This window comes from Poecilia latipinna, unplaced genomic scaffold (genome assembly GCF_001443285.1).
Source record: "Poecilia latipinna isolate Pla-1442-1.1 unplaced genomic scaffold, P_latipinna-1.0 Scaffold1987, whole genome shotgun sequence".
Taxonomy (NCBI): domain Eukaryota; kingdom Metazoa; phylum Chordata; class Actinopteri; order Cyprinodontiformes; family Poeciliidae; genus Poecilia; species Poecilia latipinna.
Window position 1 is genome coordinate 1 of NW_015114603.1, and position 23,525 is coordinate 23,525.

Sequence of the window (23,525 nt, forward strand, 5' to 3'; positions counted from 1 at the left end):
AATAATATGTCAGATTTACTGCAGGCTCTGGCTACAAACTAGAGCAATTGTTCTGGTTGGATTGGACTTGGACACAATGCCTATGGGCTCAGGCCAGATTGGATTTTCAGGCCCAATCTAAACTCTACTGCAATTATCCCATCTATCTTCAACTCTGACCAGCTTGTCAATAGTAAGGAAAAGCATAATACTACTGCTACAATACTGTGTTCAGGGTGAGATCCAGTGTTAGTTTTTCCACCACATTTATTTTATTTTTTTTTTTACATTTTTTCATGCCTTTTCGGGTTCTTCTTTCTCTGTTGCTCTTTCATGAAAGTCCGTTTTCCTGACAACAGACTCTCCCACCTAAGTTGTGGGTCTTTGCAGCTTTTTAAAGATTTCCAGTGTTTCTCTTGGATGCCTGTATGATTTAGCGTCAGTGTCAGTTTGGGTGGACAGACATGCCTTCTTAGGCTTGCTGTTGTGCCATAGATGTCCCATTGTTCAGATGATTGTTTGAACAGTGCTCCATGAAATCCTCCCAGGTTGGGATTCGTTTTACAAACTTATTCAGCTTTAAAAGACTCTGCAACTTTTCTTCCCACAGCATGACGTTGCCACCACTATATTTCACCGTAATGTATGTTCAGGGTGATGTGAACAGTCAGCTTTCCTCCACAGAATGTGTTGGGCATGGGCCAAAAAGGTCAAGTTTTGTCACCTCTTCAATATTTGTTGGGTCCTCTACATGATCTGTGGCAAATTTCAAACCTTCCTGATTGTTTTTAGCAGATCATTTTCATTTCATTTTGTAACAAAGCAGTACTTTGTGCTTTTCTACCTTTTCAAATTTAAGTAAAACACATTAAAGTGTGTTGATCACAATGTGACAAAGTGTGAAGAAGTTCAAAGTTTCTGAATATATTTGCAAGGCAGTCTGAACAATTGTTTTCCCAAATTAACTTAATTTTTCTGCTGCGGCCTTTTGAAAAGAACCACAAAGACAGTTCCCTCCACTGTGTCTGGACACTGTGACAGCTTGACAAAACTCTCCAGAAAGCAGTAGCTGTTTGTGAGCATTCACACTCACAATGATACAGTGCACTCCACATCATTGCTTCCTTAGCTCTCAGCCTGACAGCTGTCAGCCATGGGAAAAGAACGGGTGGAAGACTTTTCAGCACTCTAAGAGCAACTTGCATTGCCTCACTTTCCACAGTAGTGAAATCCAGACTTTTGTGGGAATCAATGAAGATGTGGAGAATGGTCTGTGCTTGCGTAAGGCTGAATGTTTTCTTGTTTCTATGCCTATCCGCAGCTCTCCTGGAGTGTTCGTGTAACATGTTTCGAGTAGAAAAAAGACAGAAGAACTGTTCTTTCGGTTCTAAACTTCCACTCTGACGTTTCCCGGTATTCTCCTATTTCATATGTCTCCAACAACTTTTCAGCAATAAAGCATTTCAAAAAACTGTTACAAAGGTTTCTAAAACACCAAGAGAAGTGAAACAACATGATGGACTGCAAGCATTGTTGTGTTCAAAGAGAACAAAATGATGGCAAAGGAAAATAAATTATGAAGCAAGAGAGAGAATAAAATGGCACAAATGCAGAGTGATAGCTGGCGGTTTTAATCTGAGGAAAATCCAAATTACAAATGGAACCAGTTCAATTCTGTATCTCCATCAGATCCAAAACTGATTCTTGGATATATCCAGAAATTGCTTGATACATTCAACCTCTATGATACAGTACATTTATGATCCAGAGGCTTGTGTTGCTGCACATCATGGTGTGGCTCATTCTAATCTAATAGTTTATGCTTCGAGTCAAATAAACTAGAAGAAAAATAGTATATCACAAAATACATGACAAATATTTGACAGATTTACTTGTTTATTAAAATATCTTAACAAAAGACCCCAGTTTGAGGATGGTCTCTGCTCAGCATGGCCTTTTTTGGGAGATATTTAAATATGAGGAAGAAACATATTTAGATATCACTACAGTTACAACAATTGTTAAAAGAAAATCTCAGAGTGATTCTCTAAACACTGCTAGGAAAATAAGTATCCAGCAGAAAATGCTTCACTTCATTCTTTAGAGCTTTAAAATTCTGCTCTAAATCTCTGTCTGCCATTTACTGTATGCTGATAAGGTAGAAAGTGAAGAAAATGAAAGTGAAGGCAATTCTAAATCAAAAAGAGATCAAGACTTGTTATAATGCAAAAACAGAGATGATTACGGTAAAAGTTGCAAACACATCATGTTAAAGATGCAAAGGTTCAGCTATAAAACAAATGTCAACGTTATAAAAATAGCAAAAGTAACTTGAAATGAGCAGCACACAGCTCATCCTCTTGCCTTGGCTGTACTTCTCCACACTTTGAGAAGGTCACTGTGACACGGATCACATTTCTAACGGTTAAGCTCTTTGTCCAGCTTTGAGAATTTGAAATGGTAAAGGTTTCTTTCTGTGCAAAGGAAATATCATCTGTGGCTTCCCCAAAGGAACCTCACAGATGCCTGCCAAGGATAAAAAGAAATGATCAGCTCTGTGTCTTAGAGCAAAGTTTGGAGAGAAACTGTGTCCACCTGTCTTTACACTCCTGCCTCCTTTGTCTCGTTTCAAAAGACCTCTTCTCACACTGCTAAAAGCTCACCCAGTTTTTTTTTTTTTTTTTTTTTTTTAAAACATGTTGAACCTCAGCACAAAGGAACTGCACATCAAATGTCACAGCCCAACAGCTGTAGCCGTGGCAGGTGGCGCCCTGAAGCACCTTCTGAATGAAGCTTCCAGAAAAGTAGAAGAATGCAGATGGAAAATCCTTTCAGAGGTGAGCAAAGGTGCATTATGGGAGCAAGCAAGCCCAGATAGGCCTTAAGGTTTGGGTGGTCAAAACCACCACAGAGGGAGAAAACTGTGTAAATTCCGATAAAGTGTAATTGAGCGGGACCGTAATCGCAGTTCTACATTTTTAACAGTGACACGCATAATTGTTGCACGGTAGCTCTTGACATTTTGCTGTCCAATCTTCATGCGATCACACCTCGGCTGCGGAGCATGTGGCATTTCTCTGCGAGCAATAATAAGGTGGTAACAGACTGTCCTTTTGGTTCTGCTGCTGTGCTTTGGCATTAAAAAGGTTGGAGATTTATTCCCAGACCAGCAGCACTTCACATTTTGCAATCAATAATTAGAGGCGCTGAGGAAATCTGTTCCTTGAGAGGTGATATTAAAAACGTAGGTCAAAATCTGACTTACTAGTCTATTCTTAACCCGCGGACATCAGTACCTTTAGTTTCAATTTCAATCTGTTGTACCATAGAGTAGTTTACCTTACATACAGAGATCAAGCATAACATTGTGACCACAGACGTGACGTGACTAACACTGATGAAGTTTTCATCCCCTTATTGTTTAATGTCGCCCCATATGTTTCTATTTTCTTTGCACTTTGGTTTAGGCTCTTATTTTAGTGTTAGTTAATTCTCTCTTTGATTATAGCTTCACTTGGTTTTCTCATTGTTCATTGCTAGTTTCTTTTGTTAAGCTCACTGATTCCATGTCCTGTTCTCCAGGTGTCATTTTTGTAAGCGTCTTTGCTTAATTATTAAACCCTCTCTATATATTTTTCCACCTCCAGTGTGCCTGTATCCAGGTTCTCCAACACCGAATTATGAAAAAAGTTTCACTTTTTGAACTGAAGTACTGAAAAAGGATACAAAATAAGTATTTTTTGTTGTTGTTGTTGTTGAGATGCTTTGAATGAGAGTTAATCTGTCGTAGATGCAGAATTTCCACCTTAAGACATTGGTAAACTTAGTAAAGGATTTGAAGGATGCTTGCACATTTGATCGCTTACTGCATGCCACTAAGTCCGACTTGATTGAAGAACCGCATGAGCTGCAGCACAAACTGATGCCTGGAGACTTGAAAATGGTCTTAATCGCACACATTTTACACGTGTCTCTACATGATGAATTGTGTTCATTGGACCTTGACGCTCAGACGCCTAGCAAAGAGTGTTTGATGAGGAGGTGTATTAGCCAAGCTCAACTTAAGGCAACAATCCAACGGAGAATCGTTTAAATCGTGGCTGCTGAGTAATGGTGCAAATAAAAACTTTCCATTCGATTCTCTCAAGGTTTACATTAGTGAGATGGGGCAAGCTGTTATGTCAACATCATATTCAGCTGCTAAATATTTGCTTCTTCTAGACAACACCTGTGTGCAATTTCTCACAGGTAATTCGTTTGTGCGAGCAGACTTTCAGATACAACGTCCTCCTGCTGTCTAAGGAAGCGCTTTTCTGCAAGAGAACTTCTGGGTTTGTACTCACATCATTACAGTGAAAGCACTCAGCTCTTGTCATTCTTTAGCACCTGTGTGTCTGCTCATGTCTGTCTGCGATGTCTGCTGGTGTTGTTGCAGGCTTAGCCCTCTTAGTTATAGGAGTGCCGGTCAGCACTCGGCTGGAGATGTGGGTCTTAAGGCTTTGTCCGCAATTCACCACAGCTGATTGCTCTTCTGGATGGTTGGGATTCTCTGCTAAGACTGGAATTACTGACCCATGTCGGCTTCCCACCTTTACAGCAGACTTTCCAATGCGTGCCCAGCCGGAACTCCAAAAACTCAGTGAATTGAAAAAGAGTATTTGTGTAGGTGAACAGCTTTTGATTTTTGTCTTGTTTTCAATGTTGATTAAAAATCCCCTCAACTCTCTTACCTCTAAAAGCCACCTGGCTGAGAGTTTTTCTTCTAAGCAGTGAATTGTTAGTTTTTCATTGTCATTTCCTCATTTTTAAATTGCTTTCCTTTTGATTTAAGCTGCCAACTACAGATCAGCAGTGGTGAGTATGGTTTCATTTTCAAGCTATTATGCATTTTAAAAATCACTGAAGATTTCTGTCAGACAGTTTCTTTACATGACAAAAAAATCAACTCCTTCAAATATGTGACAATGAAAGTTGCTGAGTTGTCAGTCAATTGTGTACAGAACCCAGTCCCATAAAACTTGACACCTTTTATTTGAAAACCAAAGAACCACAAGACCTGATTCAGATTAAATTACAAACAATTCAATATGATACTGTCCAAATTCAGTTCAATCAATGCAGCTTATCATAAAACTTTAATTAGTAAAACAGAACTACAAGGAAGCCCAGTCAATTACTTAAAATATTTGACTTTACACCAATCCTTCATTTTGCCTTGGTAACAGAGGATAACATGCCTCTCCTTTTGAAGAACAACAAGCCAAATGGATTAACATTTCTTTCAGTATCCATGTATTAGCTGAAATGTTTCATATTTCTTTTACAGGTGGATAAAAAAAGTAAAAACAATAGTATCTTAAAAAAATAATCAACTGATTGATTGATATATTAGCTGGATGTTTATTTACACTCCAAACTTTGAGGGTTGACATCCTGTAACTTTTAGATATTTTGCTTCTAAATACACTTGACCAAATTAATATGGTCATTAGCAGGACTTGCAAAACGGATACAGTTAAGCCCAAAGTTATGCTAAAATTAATCTAAAATTATTCATACTCCTCTCAATGATTCGTGACAATCTCTTTTTTAAGTATTACCACAATCATGCCCTTCATAAAATCACTGACTGAGTCGTTGCTCTTCTCTACTGGTTTTATGTTTGGTAATGATCTTCAAATCTCTGTGGATGGTTGGCCTCCTTGCCATCATCCTGATCTTTAGCTCCCTTTCTTATAAAATGTAAAAATTACTTTGGTAACACTTTATTTGAAGGGGGTTGAATAAGACTGACATGACACTGTCATAAACTCCTGTCATGAACATGAAAAAGCCTTCATGAATATTTATGACTGTTGTCATAAAGCGTCATTCGGTAAATTGACACTTTTAATACAAAGTTGACATTATTCAAAATGTCTTTGCTATGACAACTTGACATTAACCAGGAAATCATTACTGTTTAAACTTTACCTTTAATAACATAAAGTTACCTAATTTTTAAAGTGCAATCAGTAATACTTTTATAACAAATTTATATCAGTAATGATTTCTTGGTTAATGTCAAGTTGTCATAACAAAGACATTTTGAATAATGTCAACTTTGTATTAAAAGTGTCATAATTGACTAAATGATGCTTTATGACAACAGTCATAAATATTCATGAAGGCTTATTCATGTTCATGGCAGTGTCATGTCAGTCTTATTCAACCCCCTTCAAATAAATTGTTACCATTACGTTAAAGCTGGATCTTGCCGATGTTCTGAATAAATCTGAACTCATCCTAAGTTTTATCTCCGTAGAGAAAGGCCCCGATTTTATTTTGAAATCACTTAGTTTTACAGTCTTAGGGTTTGTGTTTGGGGAGTACGCATTACAGAAACTGGAATTTATTGTACAAACCAAAATAGATGTGTCCCGTTGGAAAGACCATTCTGCTGCTGTAACCTCACATGAAAGACTACTGAAGTCGAACTACTCCTTCCAACTCGACAGCTAGCATTCCAGCCTACAGAGCACAATGAAGCCATCAAATGTTTTCAGCGAAACAGGCTGAAGTTTTCATTGTCTTCTGCTGGTTTTTAGCTCATGAGAAAGACCAAGCCAGCCAACAGAGGGGTTAGGGCTTTCTGTCAGCATAAACCGTCTCCACACAGCAGCCCAAACCTGAACTGACAGGCACACACCTCGCCAACAGTCCTGTAACAACTCACTATTGTTCCCATCTGAAATGTCCTGCCCACACCTTTTAGAGCCAGGAGAAAAAGGAGCGTGTGTGTGGCAGTACATAGACGTCCACGTCAAACTGGGATAAATCTGCAGCACATGTTAATTTGAACTAATTTACTATTAGCGTCATTTTACTCAATCCTAAAGTTTTAATTCACGGATTAAAAACTGTTTAAATGCCAGAATGGTGAGGCTGGTCTTTAATATGTGAACTCGACAACTAAATTGACTGTCTGCGGGTCTGTTTGGTGCTGTTCTCTGTGTAAGTGAAAAGAACCTTATACAATGTCCTTTTGTATTTAGTAAAAGGTTTTTAAATGCAGTCCATTACTGTTACCATTTGCCATCAACAATCATTTCCACCATTTTTCCCTGTTCCTATTTTGAAAATCATCATAACAGCTTTTTGAAAGAACTTGATTTTTTCTAAAGGTTTTAGGTAAACTTGCTGAACTGCAATACAATGAAATATGAGATTTTAAAAGAAAGCGCCGATGTAGAATGTAGGAGTACCAAGATGAACATTAGCCAGCAGTTTTATTCGAAGGTAACAAAAGCACTGCTGAGAAGTCCAACATAAAACTCAAATTCAAAACAGGAAGAAACAAGCAATGAAACAAGCAATGTTTGAATAACAGGAATCCATGCAACATTTATACCCAGGAAGCACAGTGACCGACACTTTCCAACTGCTATAATTAGCAAAACAAAAACAAAAAAAAGGCTGCTTGTGAATCTTTTTCCACCACACTTTCCTTTTACTTAACTTTCCATCAATATGCATGTAAGCTGTGAGCAAACAACTTGTTTACCAATGACCTTTTGTGGCTCCTCCGCTCTCCTTGTGGAGGGTGGCAATGACTAGCTAAGCGAACGGTTTATAACACAATCTGATACATGATAACAAAGGTTAGGGATAAAACCTACCTCCATGCAACCAAAGCCATTAAAAACTGGATCATTGCTTATATTCCAAGTGTAATTTATTGATACCAAATTATATTGACAAGCAGGTTTTCAGTATCCTTACATCAGAAAAATAAAGACTGCTGCTCTTTTCAACAGGACTGATGGCTATGTGCTGGCAATGTGCTAGAATTGTTAATTAAAAGAGTAGCATTTAACACCCCATCTTCATGTAAATACCAGCATGAAGATTTTTACAGTAATGCCAAAATATTAGGTTTTATTTTTGACCAATTTTCTGTGTGTCTGTGTGTGGAGCATTCAAAAATGTTAGACTGTGTTGGCTCATTAAAAACCTCTAAAAATATATACATAGAAAGCTTAAAAGCAAAAAGAGTGAATGATAATGACTGGCCCTACATTTTGAAAAAGAAAAGTCCTTATCTTATGTAAAAAGATAAGTCAAATGTTGTTCTCAGGGCAAAAAATACCTGAATATATTATTCGGTCATAATGACAGCAAATGTTTGTGGAGATGAAAATATAAAACTTAAAAAGTGAAAATGAATGCCATTCTTACCTTCTGCCGAATCTCTTCTTCCATCTTGATGGGGGAGCCGAGTTCAGCCACCTGTCGAACTCCTTCACTGGCAAAGCCGCCATATTCCCACAGCACATAACTCCTGGAGTGGGACGCACCAATCAGGGCAGACCAGTGGTTGGCACGTCCTAAAGGAGATGGGAGCTTTAGCACTGAAATTACTCATTTGTGAAAGATGTTAGACAATAACATGGATTCTCTGTCAGTAACTTAAAAACCAAAAAGACAAAAACCAGCCAACCTATGACTAAAAGACTAATTTTGATATGGCAAGTCAAAGAGTCATAGCTTTACCTAAGGGTATAGGCATCCTTAAATCATACAAATTAAACAGCTAACCTTAAAGATTGAACTGTTTTCCCAAAGAACTTTCCTACGTTTTTTTTTACTCTTTGAAGCTTTATATAAGATGAATCAGTTGAAGAGAGTTCTTCTGTGAGACTAACTAATAATGGATGTCATTAGAACATTGCATAATGGTTAATGTCAAAGGAAATTCTGATTCTTCAGGCCATTTGAATTGCCTTTTAAGTCCAGGATAACAAAGACAAAAAGAAAAAGAAAAGTTCACACCAGTCACTGTGAGGAACAAACTAATCAGACACAGAGTGTGTGTGAGTGTTGGGCCCGGATTGCTATAATTACTCACTTGGATAATCTTTTGGATGTACTTTTTCTGACCAGTTGCCGTAGAAGGTAAGTCTATATTTAGCAGTTCCACAAGCACAGCATTCGATTGCAGGTACTTCTGTGACTTCACCGGGAACACGCTCTGCAGGGAGACGGGATGTGAAAGATACCAAACACAAATACTCAAATAATACAACAAATCCACAGACCAGTAACCTAAATAATACCATGATAAAACTGTTAATATTTTCCAACTTAAGGTAACATTGTAAGTAGGTTTTGAATCATTTGTGACCTCATTCTTTTCAGCTTCAGTGGAAAGCAAATAAACAACTTCTACACAAAACCTAAGCTCTAGATACTCTGTGGGAAAACATTGGCTGTTGCTTAAATAACAGTGCAGGTTTTTTAATAGGATGGGTTCAGTCAGCACCAAAACCAATCAAAGTAAGCATCACACTAGAGAGGAAATTAAACGATCCTCCTGAGTCAGCTATTATTCTAGTATATTCTCATATATTTAACCAGGAAACATAAAATGATGGGTGGATGGATATACTGAAACCTAGAAGTCAGGAAATGACTACAATATGAAAAAAGCAGATTATTTAATCTGGTCCACATGAATGGTCAGACCAAAAGTCCCTGTAAAATACATAATATTGTTCCTTTTTACAAACGTTCAATGGGAAACTCACTGACTTTTGACTGATTTACATGAATTCTGTCTGCTAAACAGAAAGATAGTGCATTTAAGTACAAAACTCCACTCAAACAAAACTATTTCAAAGTTATTAGGGTGTACAATCCTGATAAACAATTACTTGGGTCAATTTAAATGATGACTGATAGCGATAAGAGGCGGTAAGAATCTAGCAAGCAGGAAAAGAAGAGAAAAGAAATGACACACAGACTCATAAATATTCTAATTTTGCCCTGGACCAATGTTTCTGAAAGATAGGTCAAGGCGATAGTTTGAATATTTATGAATCACCCAATTATTTAGTGGAAATTTTCTCCTGACATCCAAGTTGCAGAAAGGCGAGTCAAACTTTAAGCACCTAGCTTATGTCAGAAAATGGAAGCAGGGTGGCTTGATTGACTTGCGCAATAGCATGGAAAATTAGATTTTAGTGTGTAGTGAAAAGCTTTATGAAGACAGGAATCCTCTGAGATTCAGCATGATAAAACCATTCAACCAGATACGGCTTTCAATGTACAATGAATGTTTGCGTTTGAGCTGAGAGACGCCTGTGAGTGTACCATCTTACCAGACCGTTGTGCTGATTTTAAGAGATTTAAAAAAAAATGGTGACGCATTCTTTTTTTGCGGAAATACAATTGACATAAAACCTCAGAAATTGCCCCGGTGATCTCACAGTCTGGCCGTGACATCCGCCTCATGCTTCCTGAGTGTTTTGTTAGGACTGTGGGAGGGTTAAACAGTTTGTGTCCAGGATGTGTATGGTCTGCAGAGATGCTGGCTGCCTTTCTTCTTTCCCTAGACCTGTACATGTAATTTATGTAGAGGGACTGGTTTTTGTGCTATCTGTGGACTACTAGCATTGAAGGATGGATGAAAGGAGAAATCTAATAAAACATTCTTGATAATAATCTGAAGATGCAAGACATTTATCCCTAGTACACAGCTACATACAAAACAGCATACTACTGACATTATTTGTTTTAAAAAATATATCTATGTCTATCTGAAGGAGTCACTGGGCGAGAGGCAGGGTACACTCTGGACGTCATTCCATCAAGGGACAATACAAAGACACAAAGGACAAACAACCATGAACGCACCATGAATGCAGAAAAGTTGAGAGAGACCCATTAACCTAATGCTCATGTTTTTAGACTATATATATTTTACTATTTCAGCCATTACTTAATTCAAGAATTAATTTGTTTTGATGTTTCTGAATGTGAGGATTGTTAGTGTTCTTACAAATATCTGGTGCAAATTTCATGTCAGTAGTATTTTTTTTTTTTGTATATTTATAGAGAAATTTTCTCCCATGTAGTTTTTAAAACATGATGAGGGAGGTGTGAGGTTATCTGAACCAGAACAGAGGGGAAATACTACATTCGGAGAAGGCTACAATAGCCGCATGATGACAAGTCTAGGTTGTAAAAATGAGCTGGAAAAGACAGAGTGAAAGAGAAGATGGGCAGCTGTCATTACCTTTCTCACACAGTCGAATGGTGAGAGAGCCCTGATCCTGGAAAAAGATGACTCTTTTCTGGACAATACTGGCCCTGCAGACACAGAGAACAGGTTTGGAGGAAACGTAGAGTAAGAATAAAGATGAAAAAGAAAATGAAGAAAAGTTGGATCATCACAGGAGTGCAAAAGCTGCATGAAATTGAGATTTTTCAGAGTTTCTTTTCGACGCCTGATCCATGAAATCCTCAGTAAGACGGGAGGGTAATTGGCTTCCCTGAGGTTTCATAATGGACACCGAGTACACATTTTTTCACAGGAAAAACCATATTCTCCAATTCTCACAGCACAATCATCCTGCCGCAACGGATACAAAGAGGAGGGAGAAAAGACCAGGAGTTACATTAAAAAGACAGAATATAGATCTGTGCAATTGTTGTAGACAAAACCAGGCTTTAACTGATGAGTTAATCTCGACTGAAAATTAAACTGCCCCATCTAAAATTGATTGTTTTTTACCAATGCTTCTGCATTGTTTTGTAAAAAAAAAAAAAATTATAATGGAGGACCAGGATAGCTCAGATGCTTTGTTTTCTACCTCTTCTATTGACATTTTGAAAACAAAGACAGTAACAAATAATCAGAGGAGCACAAAGGTGTGGTGCCCTTACAAAACTTTCCAAATAAACCTGCCAAATGTTCTTGCAGTAAATAACACAGTCTGTTGCAAGTTCTTCAATCCCAATACTACCCCCAAATAAATAACCCAGTAAATGGTTTGAAAAGTCATCATGCTTTTCTGGTAAGATAACAGAGAGACAACTAAAATGCAGGAAAGACTGGAAGAATAAGCCAAAAAATAAAAAAAAATATGATCCTTATAAAAAATCTCAACTGTTTTATTTCTCACAGATTCTCTTTGCTGTGCACCGCAAAGAGCATTATTCCATCAAAACTTGAAGTTACTTGAACATAAGGAAAAATCCAAACTGATACTGTAAGCAAGTAGAACTGTATGTTACGCCGGTCAGAAAAGAAATAAATAGCTGTGCTTTTCTTTTTATAAAAGTAGTGTGCCCCACGTACAATAGAGAAAAATAAAACTGCCTCAAAGTGAGCTGAACAACCCTGGCGATGAAGACAGAGGAGGGCGCGCCAACTTTAGGTAGGAGTTATCGGTCATATTGCTTCTATAAATCTCACGTGGGCTGAATGGTGCAGTATACTCTGCAACATGGGGTGACTACTTGGGCATGAAATTGGAAAACAAAAGTGAAATATAATGACAATTACTGAGCCTGATCATTTTTTATCAAATTTTCTAATAGGTAAAGAACAAAATGCTGGTAGTTTGTATTATTCACCAAGTCAGAGAAAGGAGGCGTCTTTACATACAGTCGCTCCAGGTCTCCTTTCTACTAAGCTTATATATTAAAATTTTGTTGTTTTTAAATAATTTGCTTAGATAGATAGATAGATAGATAGATAGATAGATAGATAGATAGATAGATAGATAGATAGATAGATAGATAGATAGATAGATAGATAGATAGACATTTTTTGTCAGTAAGCAGCCACTGCTAGTAAAGCAAGGCAAATTGTATTAGAGGTGTGCAGAAAACTCGGTTACTGCATTTACCTGCATCAGGTAAAACTATGAACTTAAGTGTCTTTTTTGTTCATCTGCAATGTTTTGATGCACATTTTGTCAGTTGTATGTTTTTTGTAACATCTGTAAAACTACTCTATGCATCACAGTTTTAAATTTACTTTGGTTAGATATTTATTTCCAGATGTTGTGACTTGAGTATTGCTCTACAACAAATTGATATTATTTTCTATTTGTTTTTAACAGCCGTGCCACATTATCGTTCCTAGGCTCCTTGCTTTCACTCCTCATATTTCCTTAAGGAAAAATCATAGTCAATGTTAGCGTACGTAACCTTTAATGAATACACTCTGCTATTTCAGTCAAACAAGCCATGCTAATGTCACCAACGATAACCAGTCTACATGGTGCAACTGGGGAAATAATGAGGAAAAAAAAACTTTTCTGTTTTTATCTGTCGAAGCCTTTACCGCATAAAATCAAACTGTTCTCTGACCAAATTTCTCATCTGAGTGCAGGGAGATGAATTAAACATGAACAGTACAAATATTTTCATTTTAACAGGTGCCTGATATTAAAAGTGATAGTAACACTCAGAGGTCATTACTCTTCACAGCGGAGGAAAGCAAGAAGCACGGCAGAATAAGTGAATTCATATCTGTCTAAATTCATGTCCTCTGGTTCTTATTCAGGAAACTTCAAGGATAAAAGAGCGGTAGCTCTTAAAAACTGAACATGCTCCAAATAATCCTGTCGTGTGATCAATAAAAAAAATCACGTCTGACTGTGACTAGACAGAGAAGTTCAAGTCATCTTGTCAAACAACTTCAGAGTCGCACAGTTTGACTTGTGTTGTCACTGACAGGCGAAGGGTGCTCCTCCTCCTCCTCTTCCTCCTCCTCCCCCCGCCAGCTTCCTCCTGGTAACAGCATTCGAATACTGATGGGGGGAGAAATGAACCAGAGGTCGATGTGGGGTGAAAATGTGATGAACAGACAGCCGTAGGGCAGAGATGGAGAATTCTAAGTATAAACCTGATAACAATCACCAGGACAGCAAAACCTAGATTGGAAAAACTGTCTTCCTCACCATCTTTTCACTCACACACACTTGTTTTTTCTCTCACCTTCCCTTCTCTATGTTAGCTCTAGGTGGGAAACACTTTCTAGACACCAAAAGACTTTTCAAGACTTTCTTGAGATTAAAGCACAGATTTGAGGTAAACTCATCACAGCTACAAGAAAGACCTTTATGACCTGAGGTGGGAAACACACAAACACACACACACAAATACCCACGCAGTCTAATGTTCGTACACACTCTGCACTTTGTCACAGCCTGGGGGGGCTTCCTTAAACAAGAACTTCATGCTTGCAAAAGATAAAAGTCAAAACAAGGCAGGAATATAAAAGAGCTTAGGGCTGAAAATACTCATCATAGCATGTGTCAGATGAAATGGGATGAAGACTTCAAGACAGAAAAAGGGAAGGAAATAGGGTGGGTGAGTCACCATTATTGCAAGAATCTGAGAATATTTAATCAAGTTGTTTATGTTATATGTTCTAATACAAGCAAAACTTTCAAGTGTAAATCAGTTGGGGTTTTTTTTTCGCTCTACTCCAAATCCTATCTATGGATTTCAAATCTTACAATCTATATCAGGCATGGTCGTCTAGGCCAGGGACGGCACATCTAATATCTAAAATTACTTGCCTGAGCACCAAACAAATGTTTTACTTCGAGCAATATTTTTACTGCACAGACTATTCTGAATCGATAACTTTTGTAAACGTGTAACTATAGATTATTTTGAGTATATTTCAACAACTGCGAAATTTTCTATAAATGTTGGATTTTTACTGATGCTTAAACTGTTTCCTCTTGTCCTCAATTCTTGCTAGATTAAAAAAAACAAACAAACAAACATCTGTATGCCAAACATCACTGGAGCTTCATATTTCAACAGTATTTAAATGTCCCAAACTCTTTTGGAAGTTATGTCTTAACATAAGAAAATATGAAGGATAAGTAAGTAAAAAATCTAAATATGTTATGAAAAGGGGGGGAAGAATCAGCACTTTGTGGAGGTTTTACAGCTGCCGTTTCCCGCTGCCTGAGGCAACATTTCTAGGCAGCTCAACAAGATGAATGACAAGAATTTGACCAGCAGAGGAGGAGGGCAGTCCTGACAGCACACAACCAGCCTCGAGAAGATAAGTTGCATACTGCATCTTCAAGCTGCTGTTAGTTCAAGTGCCAGGAACAAGTGAGATGAACAAAGACAGCGCATTATGGAGTGTGCTATTTAAAAGATGCTGACACGGTTTGCTTGCCAAGAAACTGATAGCAGTGTTTGTAACAGGTGACTTCTCTCCAGGGTTCAGCTCACAATGTGTAAATTAGAAGGAAAAGTGTCTCTAAAGAAGCTGCACTAACAAGCCTGGCAAACCGCAGAACACAGCTATACATCCTGATCTGTGAATGTCCAGAATATAATCTGAATATCAAGTGTGTGACAACAACAAAAATGTTTTCTTTTACTTTAACTGTGCCTTAAAGGTGACTTTCTTGTGAAATCTCGAACGTTTCTTGAACAGCCAAGCTTTCCTAGGACGTTTCACAGTTTTCTTTTGGACTTTGGCTATTTTTACCATCAGTTTACTGCTTACACAGACTGCGATTAAAAAGTGAGGGAACCTATAAAAGGTATTCACTCCACTGGACGCTTTTTACCTTTGTATTGCTTTTACAAAGCAATCATGAGCAAAAAAAAAATCTGGCATTTTGACAAAAAGAATGTCCTTTAATGTCAAATTGAACACCGATTTCTACAAAATAATGTCAATGAAATAAAAATATGTAACATATAATAAATGTATAAATAGTTGCTCTGTTTAAAGTGACTGACCTAATTAAAAAAAAATTCAAGAGTCAATTGTTTGTAATCTCACAGTGAGTGGAACGGAGATCATCTGAGGGCAGTGAGTGTGTCTCAAGGATTGTAATGTAAAGACATCTGTGTCTGGGATGTCCGCTCACTGGTTAATCAGTATTCCTGGCTTATAGCATGAAGACTAGGAGAGCACTACAAGCAAAACGTAGAACAGGTCACTGAAAAGTATAAGCGAACGGATGGAAACAGAAAATCTCTGAGGCAATGAAATGAATGAAATGGAAGCAAAATGAAACATGTAAATCTTCTAAGGTCAGGCGTTCTCAGAAACTGAGTGACGGTGATAGAAAGAGACAAATGAGAGAGGACTCCAGGACACCTGTGACAACGCTGGAGAGGTTACAAGATTCAGCAGCTGTGACCTGGCATACAACAATTGAAAAATGTTATCCTAGAAGTGATTTAAAGTTGATTTAAACAAATCTATAACGCTATTATAACTAATACTTCTACTGTAAAGCACTTTGGAGTCATCTGGACTTGATAAAGTGCTCTACAAGTACAAGACACTTACCATTTACCGTTTACTTCTAAGAAAACTATAGACTTTACAATTGACTCCTTTTATTTTTATGTTCCACTGTTTTTCGTCACTTTACATCAGCTGAAATTATTCCTAGCAGAGTAAAGCTGGCTGAGCTTCCCCGTTTCTTGTCTTTATGTTAAAATAAACAAACTAACTGCTAGTTGCAAACTTTGAAAGTGAGAGAAATAAAAAAAACATCTTATGTAATTCTTGGCAAACCCACATACAGTAAATTTTACAGCAGAAATTAAAACAAAACAAAACAAAAAAAAAGCTCCAGTCTTTATGGTATTACAGCTTCTACTGGTGGTTTGAGAGAGCAGATTTTTTTAAAGTTATTAGATCAAAACCCCAGGAGGGAGAAGAAAAAAAACTAATAAGAGTCCAAGAGGGCACAAAGACAAAGACCAATTAAAGGAAGTTGGAGTGAGAACCAGTTCCAGTTAACACGGAAATAAGCGTTTGACATCCTCAACACTGAACATATTACAGACTGAACATAAACACAAGAATGAAATGTTTGGCTCTAAGGATTATTAAACTAAGTGACATTGATATTAGTTTGCATGAAGAAGTCAGATTTAGTCTTGTGTAGTAAAGTTGATTTTGATCAATTGTTTTCATCAGATTCATTATGTCTTCCTTCACATGCACTGAAGTGTTTAAAAAAGTATTTGACTTTACTACTTATTATGCCTCCCCCCCTCCCAATACTTGCATGTTTAAGATTATCAGACATGTACCTAAAAACTAAAACGTAGTTTTCCGCATTCTGATTTATCCAAATCAACGTGACTATGTGAAAATTAGAAGGAATTTCTTCTAGAATAAAGTCTGATCTTTGTCTTTTCCGTCTCTTAGTCTATTGAGAAGTGAAAATGGTGTGCTTTGGATACAACCAAGTTCTTGACCTTTTGCTCAATACTGGCGGCCTGACATTCTCCTTCATAATTTTCTGAAAGAGTGCAGAGTTCATGTGTCCATCAATCTGACCATGTCCTGAAGCAGCCTCAGACCTTTATGTGTTAACACGGTCCCCAAAAACTTCTACTTTCGCTTTGTCAGTCCACAGATTATCTTCCCTAAAGTCTTTGGGAAAGACATTTTTGGCCATTTTTCAGTTTTTACCCTCCTATGGATGCAATGTTTAGCCAGTTTCTTTCTTATTGTTGAATCATGAATGCTGAGCACGAGAGAGGCAAATGAAGCCTCTTCTGCTTTGTATGTTGTTCTGTGATCTTCTTTGATTTCCTGGATCAATCAGTACATTATTTCAGCAATTTTGGTGAGCTGGTCAGTCTTGGTAAAGTTCAGCATTGTTCCATCTGTTTTCTGTTTTTCTCCATCTGTAGATAATGCCTCTCATTCTGAATCATGGAAGTCCTAAAGCCTTAAAAATGACTTTGTAGCCTGTCATGGCAAAAGGGACAGATATTTTGTTTCCAATCTATTCTTGAATTTATTTAGAAATTGTAGCGATGTGTTGTTTTTTTTTTTATCTTTTTCACCTACTTCATGTTTTTTGACATTTTCTATTTAAGTATTTTTCTTTTGGATTACATATGTGAGCTTAAATTTGATAGCTTGTTTGAAATCCAGCATTTAAATCTGCAGTTTGTATTTATTCAGTTCTCTTTATTTGATATGAGAATTTGCTTGATGGTCTGAAACATTTAAAGAAATCTAAACATTGGCTAATCACTTTAACTCCAGTGTGGCCTATTAACATAGTGTTGTAGACGGAAACAAAAATAGCCTAACAAGGTAAAATTAAGACTTACAATGCAGAGAGTTTAGATGAGGTAATCCTAAATCTCCATCTTGGACAACTGTGACAGTAATATGAGGTGAATTTGAAATAGCAGATGTTCCACAACACAGGGTCAGATTTATTGAACCAGTAATTACTGGAGATGGCTACATGCCATCTGTCAAACAACGGCAGTAGATAAATTAAAAGCAACAGCTGTGCTTGTGCTGTGGAGGTGAGGGCAAGTTAAAGCTTATCGCTCAGTGGAGGAAAAGATGCATGTCAGGGAGTTTATTCCCTTCAGGTAGTCAGAAAGGGAGACGGAAATGAACAAGGGAGAAACATTTTTCTTTGCGAGGTTTACCTTGTTTATCATTTACATTTCTTACTTGTCAAAAAATGTCTTGAAGGTATGTGCAGTGCCATCACTCCATGTCGTGCGCGTTTGTTTTATTTCTGTTGGCACATTGCTTGAATAACATCTCATCATGTATTAATAGTAAGTGCTTTCTGTTATCAGAGAATATTACATTTACAGAAGCACAAATTGTAGCTGATGTGCATGAAAATCAGTCCCTCCGGGCTGTTACGTTTCGCTCTTCTGGCTCTGTTCCGTTTTTCTAACGAACCAATTTTTTACTCAATGGTAAAACAGCCTGCTGCTGCTTTTAGAAACAAAACATGCTGGAAATAAATGTGTTTATCATAACAGTCCAGAGGCTGAACACCAATGTCATGAAGTCTGCTGTATTCAATCAAAATTTACCATAAATCATTTCATCACTCAACCCATTTGAGCAACAAAAATAACTTTTACCACAAACTGTCTTTATTTTTAAACTGGTTTATGTTAAGTATTTTTTTTTTCATTAGACTGAATGAAATCCTCTAAATGTTCAGAAGTGAGTGGTTCGGTTTCTGGTAAGAAAGTTTGGGTTTGTCTCACCTGTTGATTCCACAATTTGACCTAAAGAAGGAAGGAAGGACAGTAAGAAGGAAGGAATAAAAGACAGAGGGAAGGAACCAAGCAATCTATCTCCTCCCACAAAGCAAAGCTCCCTGTGAGCCACCCAACTCTCATTAAAGCAAAATGTCACTTACTAATAGCTGATAGGCAATATGCACACTTCCAGTCAGACTGAGCAATTTAATTGTCAGGATAAACCTTTAAATAGCTGCTTAATGTCATTTATCTGATTAATATTCCCAGACCATCACCAATGGTGAAAAAAAAATCACAGGGAAAAATGGCATTGTTTTTCAATGGAGCTATAAAATGATACGGTCCTGAACAGCCATTTAAATCCTCAAACATGAACACCACACTATTCTGAGCAAATATTTATTTGACATTTTAAAGTGTTTATTCTAAAGTCTGAGCACCCACTTTAATGATGAGACACATAATGCAGACGTACAACTTGAAAGTAACGCTGATGCTCAAAGTCACACCTGTTTGAAACAACAAATTGTACCCAGTAATCATCTTTAGTTGTGTTGTGAAGATCATCCCTTTACAAGAGCTAAGGTATGCTGTGCTGCTAGACAAAAAAAGACAAACAACAAAAAAAAAAAAAAACACCTGGAGTCACCGACTTGACACCTGCTTGTAAGGTCAAAGGTAACTGGGCCTGGGAAATGGGAACTTCGTTTATTAAGATGTTGAGCTTTGTTTCAGTAGAAATAATAGTCCCAACACATTTTTTTTCTTTTTAATATAGCAAACTCAACTCAAAAATTTGAATGAGAAGCAGAAAACAAACTACATAAAAAATTTAAAACACGTTTTGTTTTTGTTTTTTTAAACAGTTATTTAATTGCTGTTATCTTAATATACATGCAAATATTAAATCCAACTAGTTTTTTTTATATTGCAACCCTAATATTTAATGGAAAACTGTCACTCATCGTCGGTTGTAGCTCTGAACATAAAGGTATGAGAATAATTAGATGAGAATAAAACTTACTTGAGAATAACACACCCAGTACCACTGGGTGGTGCGGTCCACAAGACCTGTATCCTGGTTCTTCTGCGAGGTGTGCTCTCCGTCACCGCAGGAGGGCAGTTGGTCATGAACTGGGTGTCATCATTATCGATGATCTGGCAATACAATAAGTGGCATTATGCACATGTCATATCAGATTTACAAAGGACACAAAAACATATATTGTCTCCGAAACAGAACAACATATGTTGCTTTGTGCAGAAAAAGTGGATAAAGTTGAAGATCCAACAGGTTAGAAGTTCAACTCAACTCACAGAGCGGGAGCTTGGAGCTACAGCAGTGACAAATAGAGGAATTAAGTCACAGCTTGATGTATTATAATTATTCTCACTTTGCTCTTTGACTTTAGTAGAGTAAAAGTAGCTGAAATCATAGCACGTATTTTGAATAATGATTTGTCGGCTGATGTGTTTATGCAGCATCAAAATTTTATTAATTATGAGACACGACTTCATAGTGATTTAAGAGTGCTCCGTTGGCTTTCTAAAAAATATGAAAATATGTGAATGAGAACAGCCTTTTTGAGAGCTTGAACACATGAAACACAGTTTTTATGAGCAAAGACGACACAAGAGGCCAAGTTGCAAATGTAAGATTATTCATGTATCTTGATCCATAAATCAATTAAGACTTTATTTCATGAAAATATTTTGTTTATATTAAGACTGGGAACTTTGTTCAAACTGTTTATCTTTGATTTAACCTGTGTGAACTGGACTTAGAACTAGTTCTTGATAGGGGGAACTAGATTTGAGCAACATAGTAAACCTTAAAATTTATTTTAAGAAAAAGGTTGCAATGTGATTTTAAGGAATCACTGTGAAATCATGACATTTCTTTCTTCTAACTCAAGTGAACAGTAGTTTTATTGTATATTATTTTCAAAGTGATGAGGAAAGACAGCAGGAATATTAGATGGCTATCAAACACCATGTCATCTCTGTGTAATTATTTTTCACATCAGGGAACCACAACATCCCGTCTCCTTTGAAGGACAGGAAGTAATAGAGTGTTTTGTCAGGGCTTAATAAATATTTATCCTTTGATGCCAACAATGTTTTTCTGATCGCTACATCCGGAATAATAATATTTCACAGCATGATAATTAATCTTCACACAATGTCTCTTATCTTTATTTGTTTGTAGGAGGTGGGTTGGTGATCTGACACTGTTGATCTGATTCTTTTTTTAATCTGATACATGCAATCTTTCATAAAACTAATATGCATAGTATATAAGCCGTAGAGCTCAATTTTGCTGCTCTATAGAAAATAATTGCTTTAATCTTTTTTTTTTCTCTCAACACATAACAATAGCTTTTCTGTACACATCACTAGAATTTGGCATTTGAGTCCATCTTTCAAGCTGCTTGTAAAACAGGTTGCTATGGGCGGTTCGCTGTCGTCTACACTTTATTTGCACAATTTCAGTTGTCACTGGAAACAAGAGGCAGATGGGGAAAATAAAAGAGAGTTCAACAAAGACATGTTTTTCATATATTATCAAGATAAAAACTATTTTGTGAATGCTAAGGGAGGGTGATGCTGGGGGCGGGGGGATGACTAAAGGTTTATTTCTTTCACCACTTCCTGTGAATGTGGGGATGTTCAGTCATGCAACCTGACCTTAACTTATCAAGTAGTTCCGTACTCTCTGTGACCAATCTTTGGCGCAGCAAGTTGAGTCAAGAGCAAAGCTGTGGGAAAGGGAAACCTTGTCAAAGTCCTAAGGTGAGGCTTTGGATAATAACAGACTTGTACATTCAAGACATGCACTGCCCAGTTGTCTCAATACTTAAACCTTGTCACGGACCTTACAGACTAAACACATAGCGAAACAGAACCTCATGTGGCCCTATGACCTTGTAGCATGTGTTTCCCAGCTGTCTCACCATAATAATAACAAAGACTCAGCACTCTTTCCCAGAAATCCTGCTTGACTCAAACTCACTAACAGTTTCCCCTTTTGGAGCTTTTTCCGCTGATGAATAATTTCCATATTTCTACGGTGACTGATCCGCCTTTCATTTACATTTTTTTTTTTTTTACTAAGACTGAAGCTCTCTCAGTCAAATGCTGAAACAAACAACTCACTAAAAGGCAAATGAAGAGACAGATTTCAGAAAGACCCAAACAAAGGAGAATGACAGCAAAGAGCTACTGCCTTTTGACAGGAATATAAAGGCAGATTTGCATCGTGCAAATTTAAATTGAAGTTGAGTCTACTGAGGCGTAAGCATTAAGTACAACGCTGCTTTGGAGACAAGAAGAAAACTGAGATGCTCTGAAGAGATGCCAAACAACCATAAACACGTTTATGGAAAAAAGCAAACCAGTAATACTAACCGCACTGGGTTTGTTTATGAAGCAAGTCAGTTCCTGTGACTGATCCCAAAGTATGGTTCAAGATAGGTCTGATTAAATATTCTTACAGTCAACTTAATACACTAAAATCTGAAGTCAAACGAATACAGTGGAATACCAAAAGTAAAAGCTTTAGTTATTTAGAAAAAAAAAAGAGACAGGGTAGCAATACAAAATTATATGATTAATGACTTTATAGTCCAATTCTGTATCACTCTTTATTCCTCATTTCTCAACACACTGCTGCCAGCTCTCTGTTGTCAGGTACGAGCATCAACACCAGCTGCACATCATCCAGATGGCAGAATATGTCATATGACTGGAATGCAATCCCTTAATTCATTACTCTTGGAATAAACTATTGCAGTCAAAACAATCCTGTGTAATGTTATTGAAACTGATAATGTGATGACAATGTGTGAATATATCCATTTAAAAATGTTCTCAGGAGATGAACTTTAAATTCTAAGGTGGGTTTTCCAAATACCAGGAAAAAAAAGCTGGCTGAAGTACTTGAAGAACATTTTACAAATTGATAAGTATTTTTGGCTTGGGGTTTATTTCCAAACCACTGTTACTGCTTGAGAAGCAGAGTTGTCCCAACCACAACCATATGGAGAGTGTGTGGCATATTTTGGATGGCAGAGTCAATGCAAAAGAATGAGCCAATTTAAGAAAACTCAGTTCTGTCGTAAATGATTCTGTTTGTGTCACCAAGTGCAAACACAATATTATTTGAAAGCAGAGGATCTGCTCTTTACACCGATGTTTTTCCAAGTGTGACAAAGATTTGGCAAGTTATATTACACAAAATCAATGTTACGCCTTTGCTGTTGTGTGGTCAAAAGTCCTGTTTCAGCCCTGGAAACCACTACAGATGTCTCATGCTAAATTAATACAGCAGCTCAATTATGGATAAAACAGGGAAAGTCACTTCACCAGTTTAGCAGTATTTCAGATATCTAAAACAAAAACTAATCGATATTTATCGACATCAAATTATATGAAATTACTGTATCATGATACTTTTTCAGCCATGTCGTCCAGCCCTACTTTGCGCTAGTTTCAAATTATAGCTTAGATCTATACTATGTGCAATAGTTGTGCAGCACATTGCACAATTAATGTGCATTGCCCAGCCCGGCTCCACTCAAATCAGTCAGATTTGTACCCGACTCACCCTGGTGGTTACAACAAGTGACAAAACGAAGCTGGAAGATGCCAAACAAAGCTAAAAATGGAAGAAGTTACGCTAATAAGGTAGAAAAGAGCAAAGCCAGGAGTCTGGAATTGATTTTAGACTG

General features: G+C 37.2%; 1 protein-coding gene across 1 annotated transcript in view; it reads right to left on the reverse strand.

The window, feature by feature from the left end:
- Positions 1-8,196: 8,196 nt before the first annotated feature.
- Positions 8,197-23,525, reverse strand: part of LOC106935614 (spondin-1-like) — a gene marked incomplete at its 3' end in the record, with an annotated part of 35,569 nt that continues 20,240 nt past the window's right edge. Inside the window, exons 3-6 of the mRNA XM_015016161.1 lie at positions 19,820-19,953; positions 11,036-11,109; positions 8,867-8,989; positions 8,197-8,345 (exon numbers count right to left, since the gene is read on the reverse strand). Coding sequence (XP_014871647.1) covers positions 8,197-8,345; positions 8,867-8,989; positions 11,036-11,109; positions 19,820-19,953 — 480 coding nt within the window. The remainder of the gene's footprint in view (positions 8,346-8,866; positions 8,990-11,035; positions 11,110-19,819; positions 19,954-23,525) is intronic.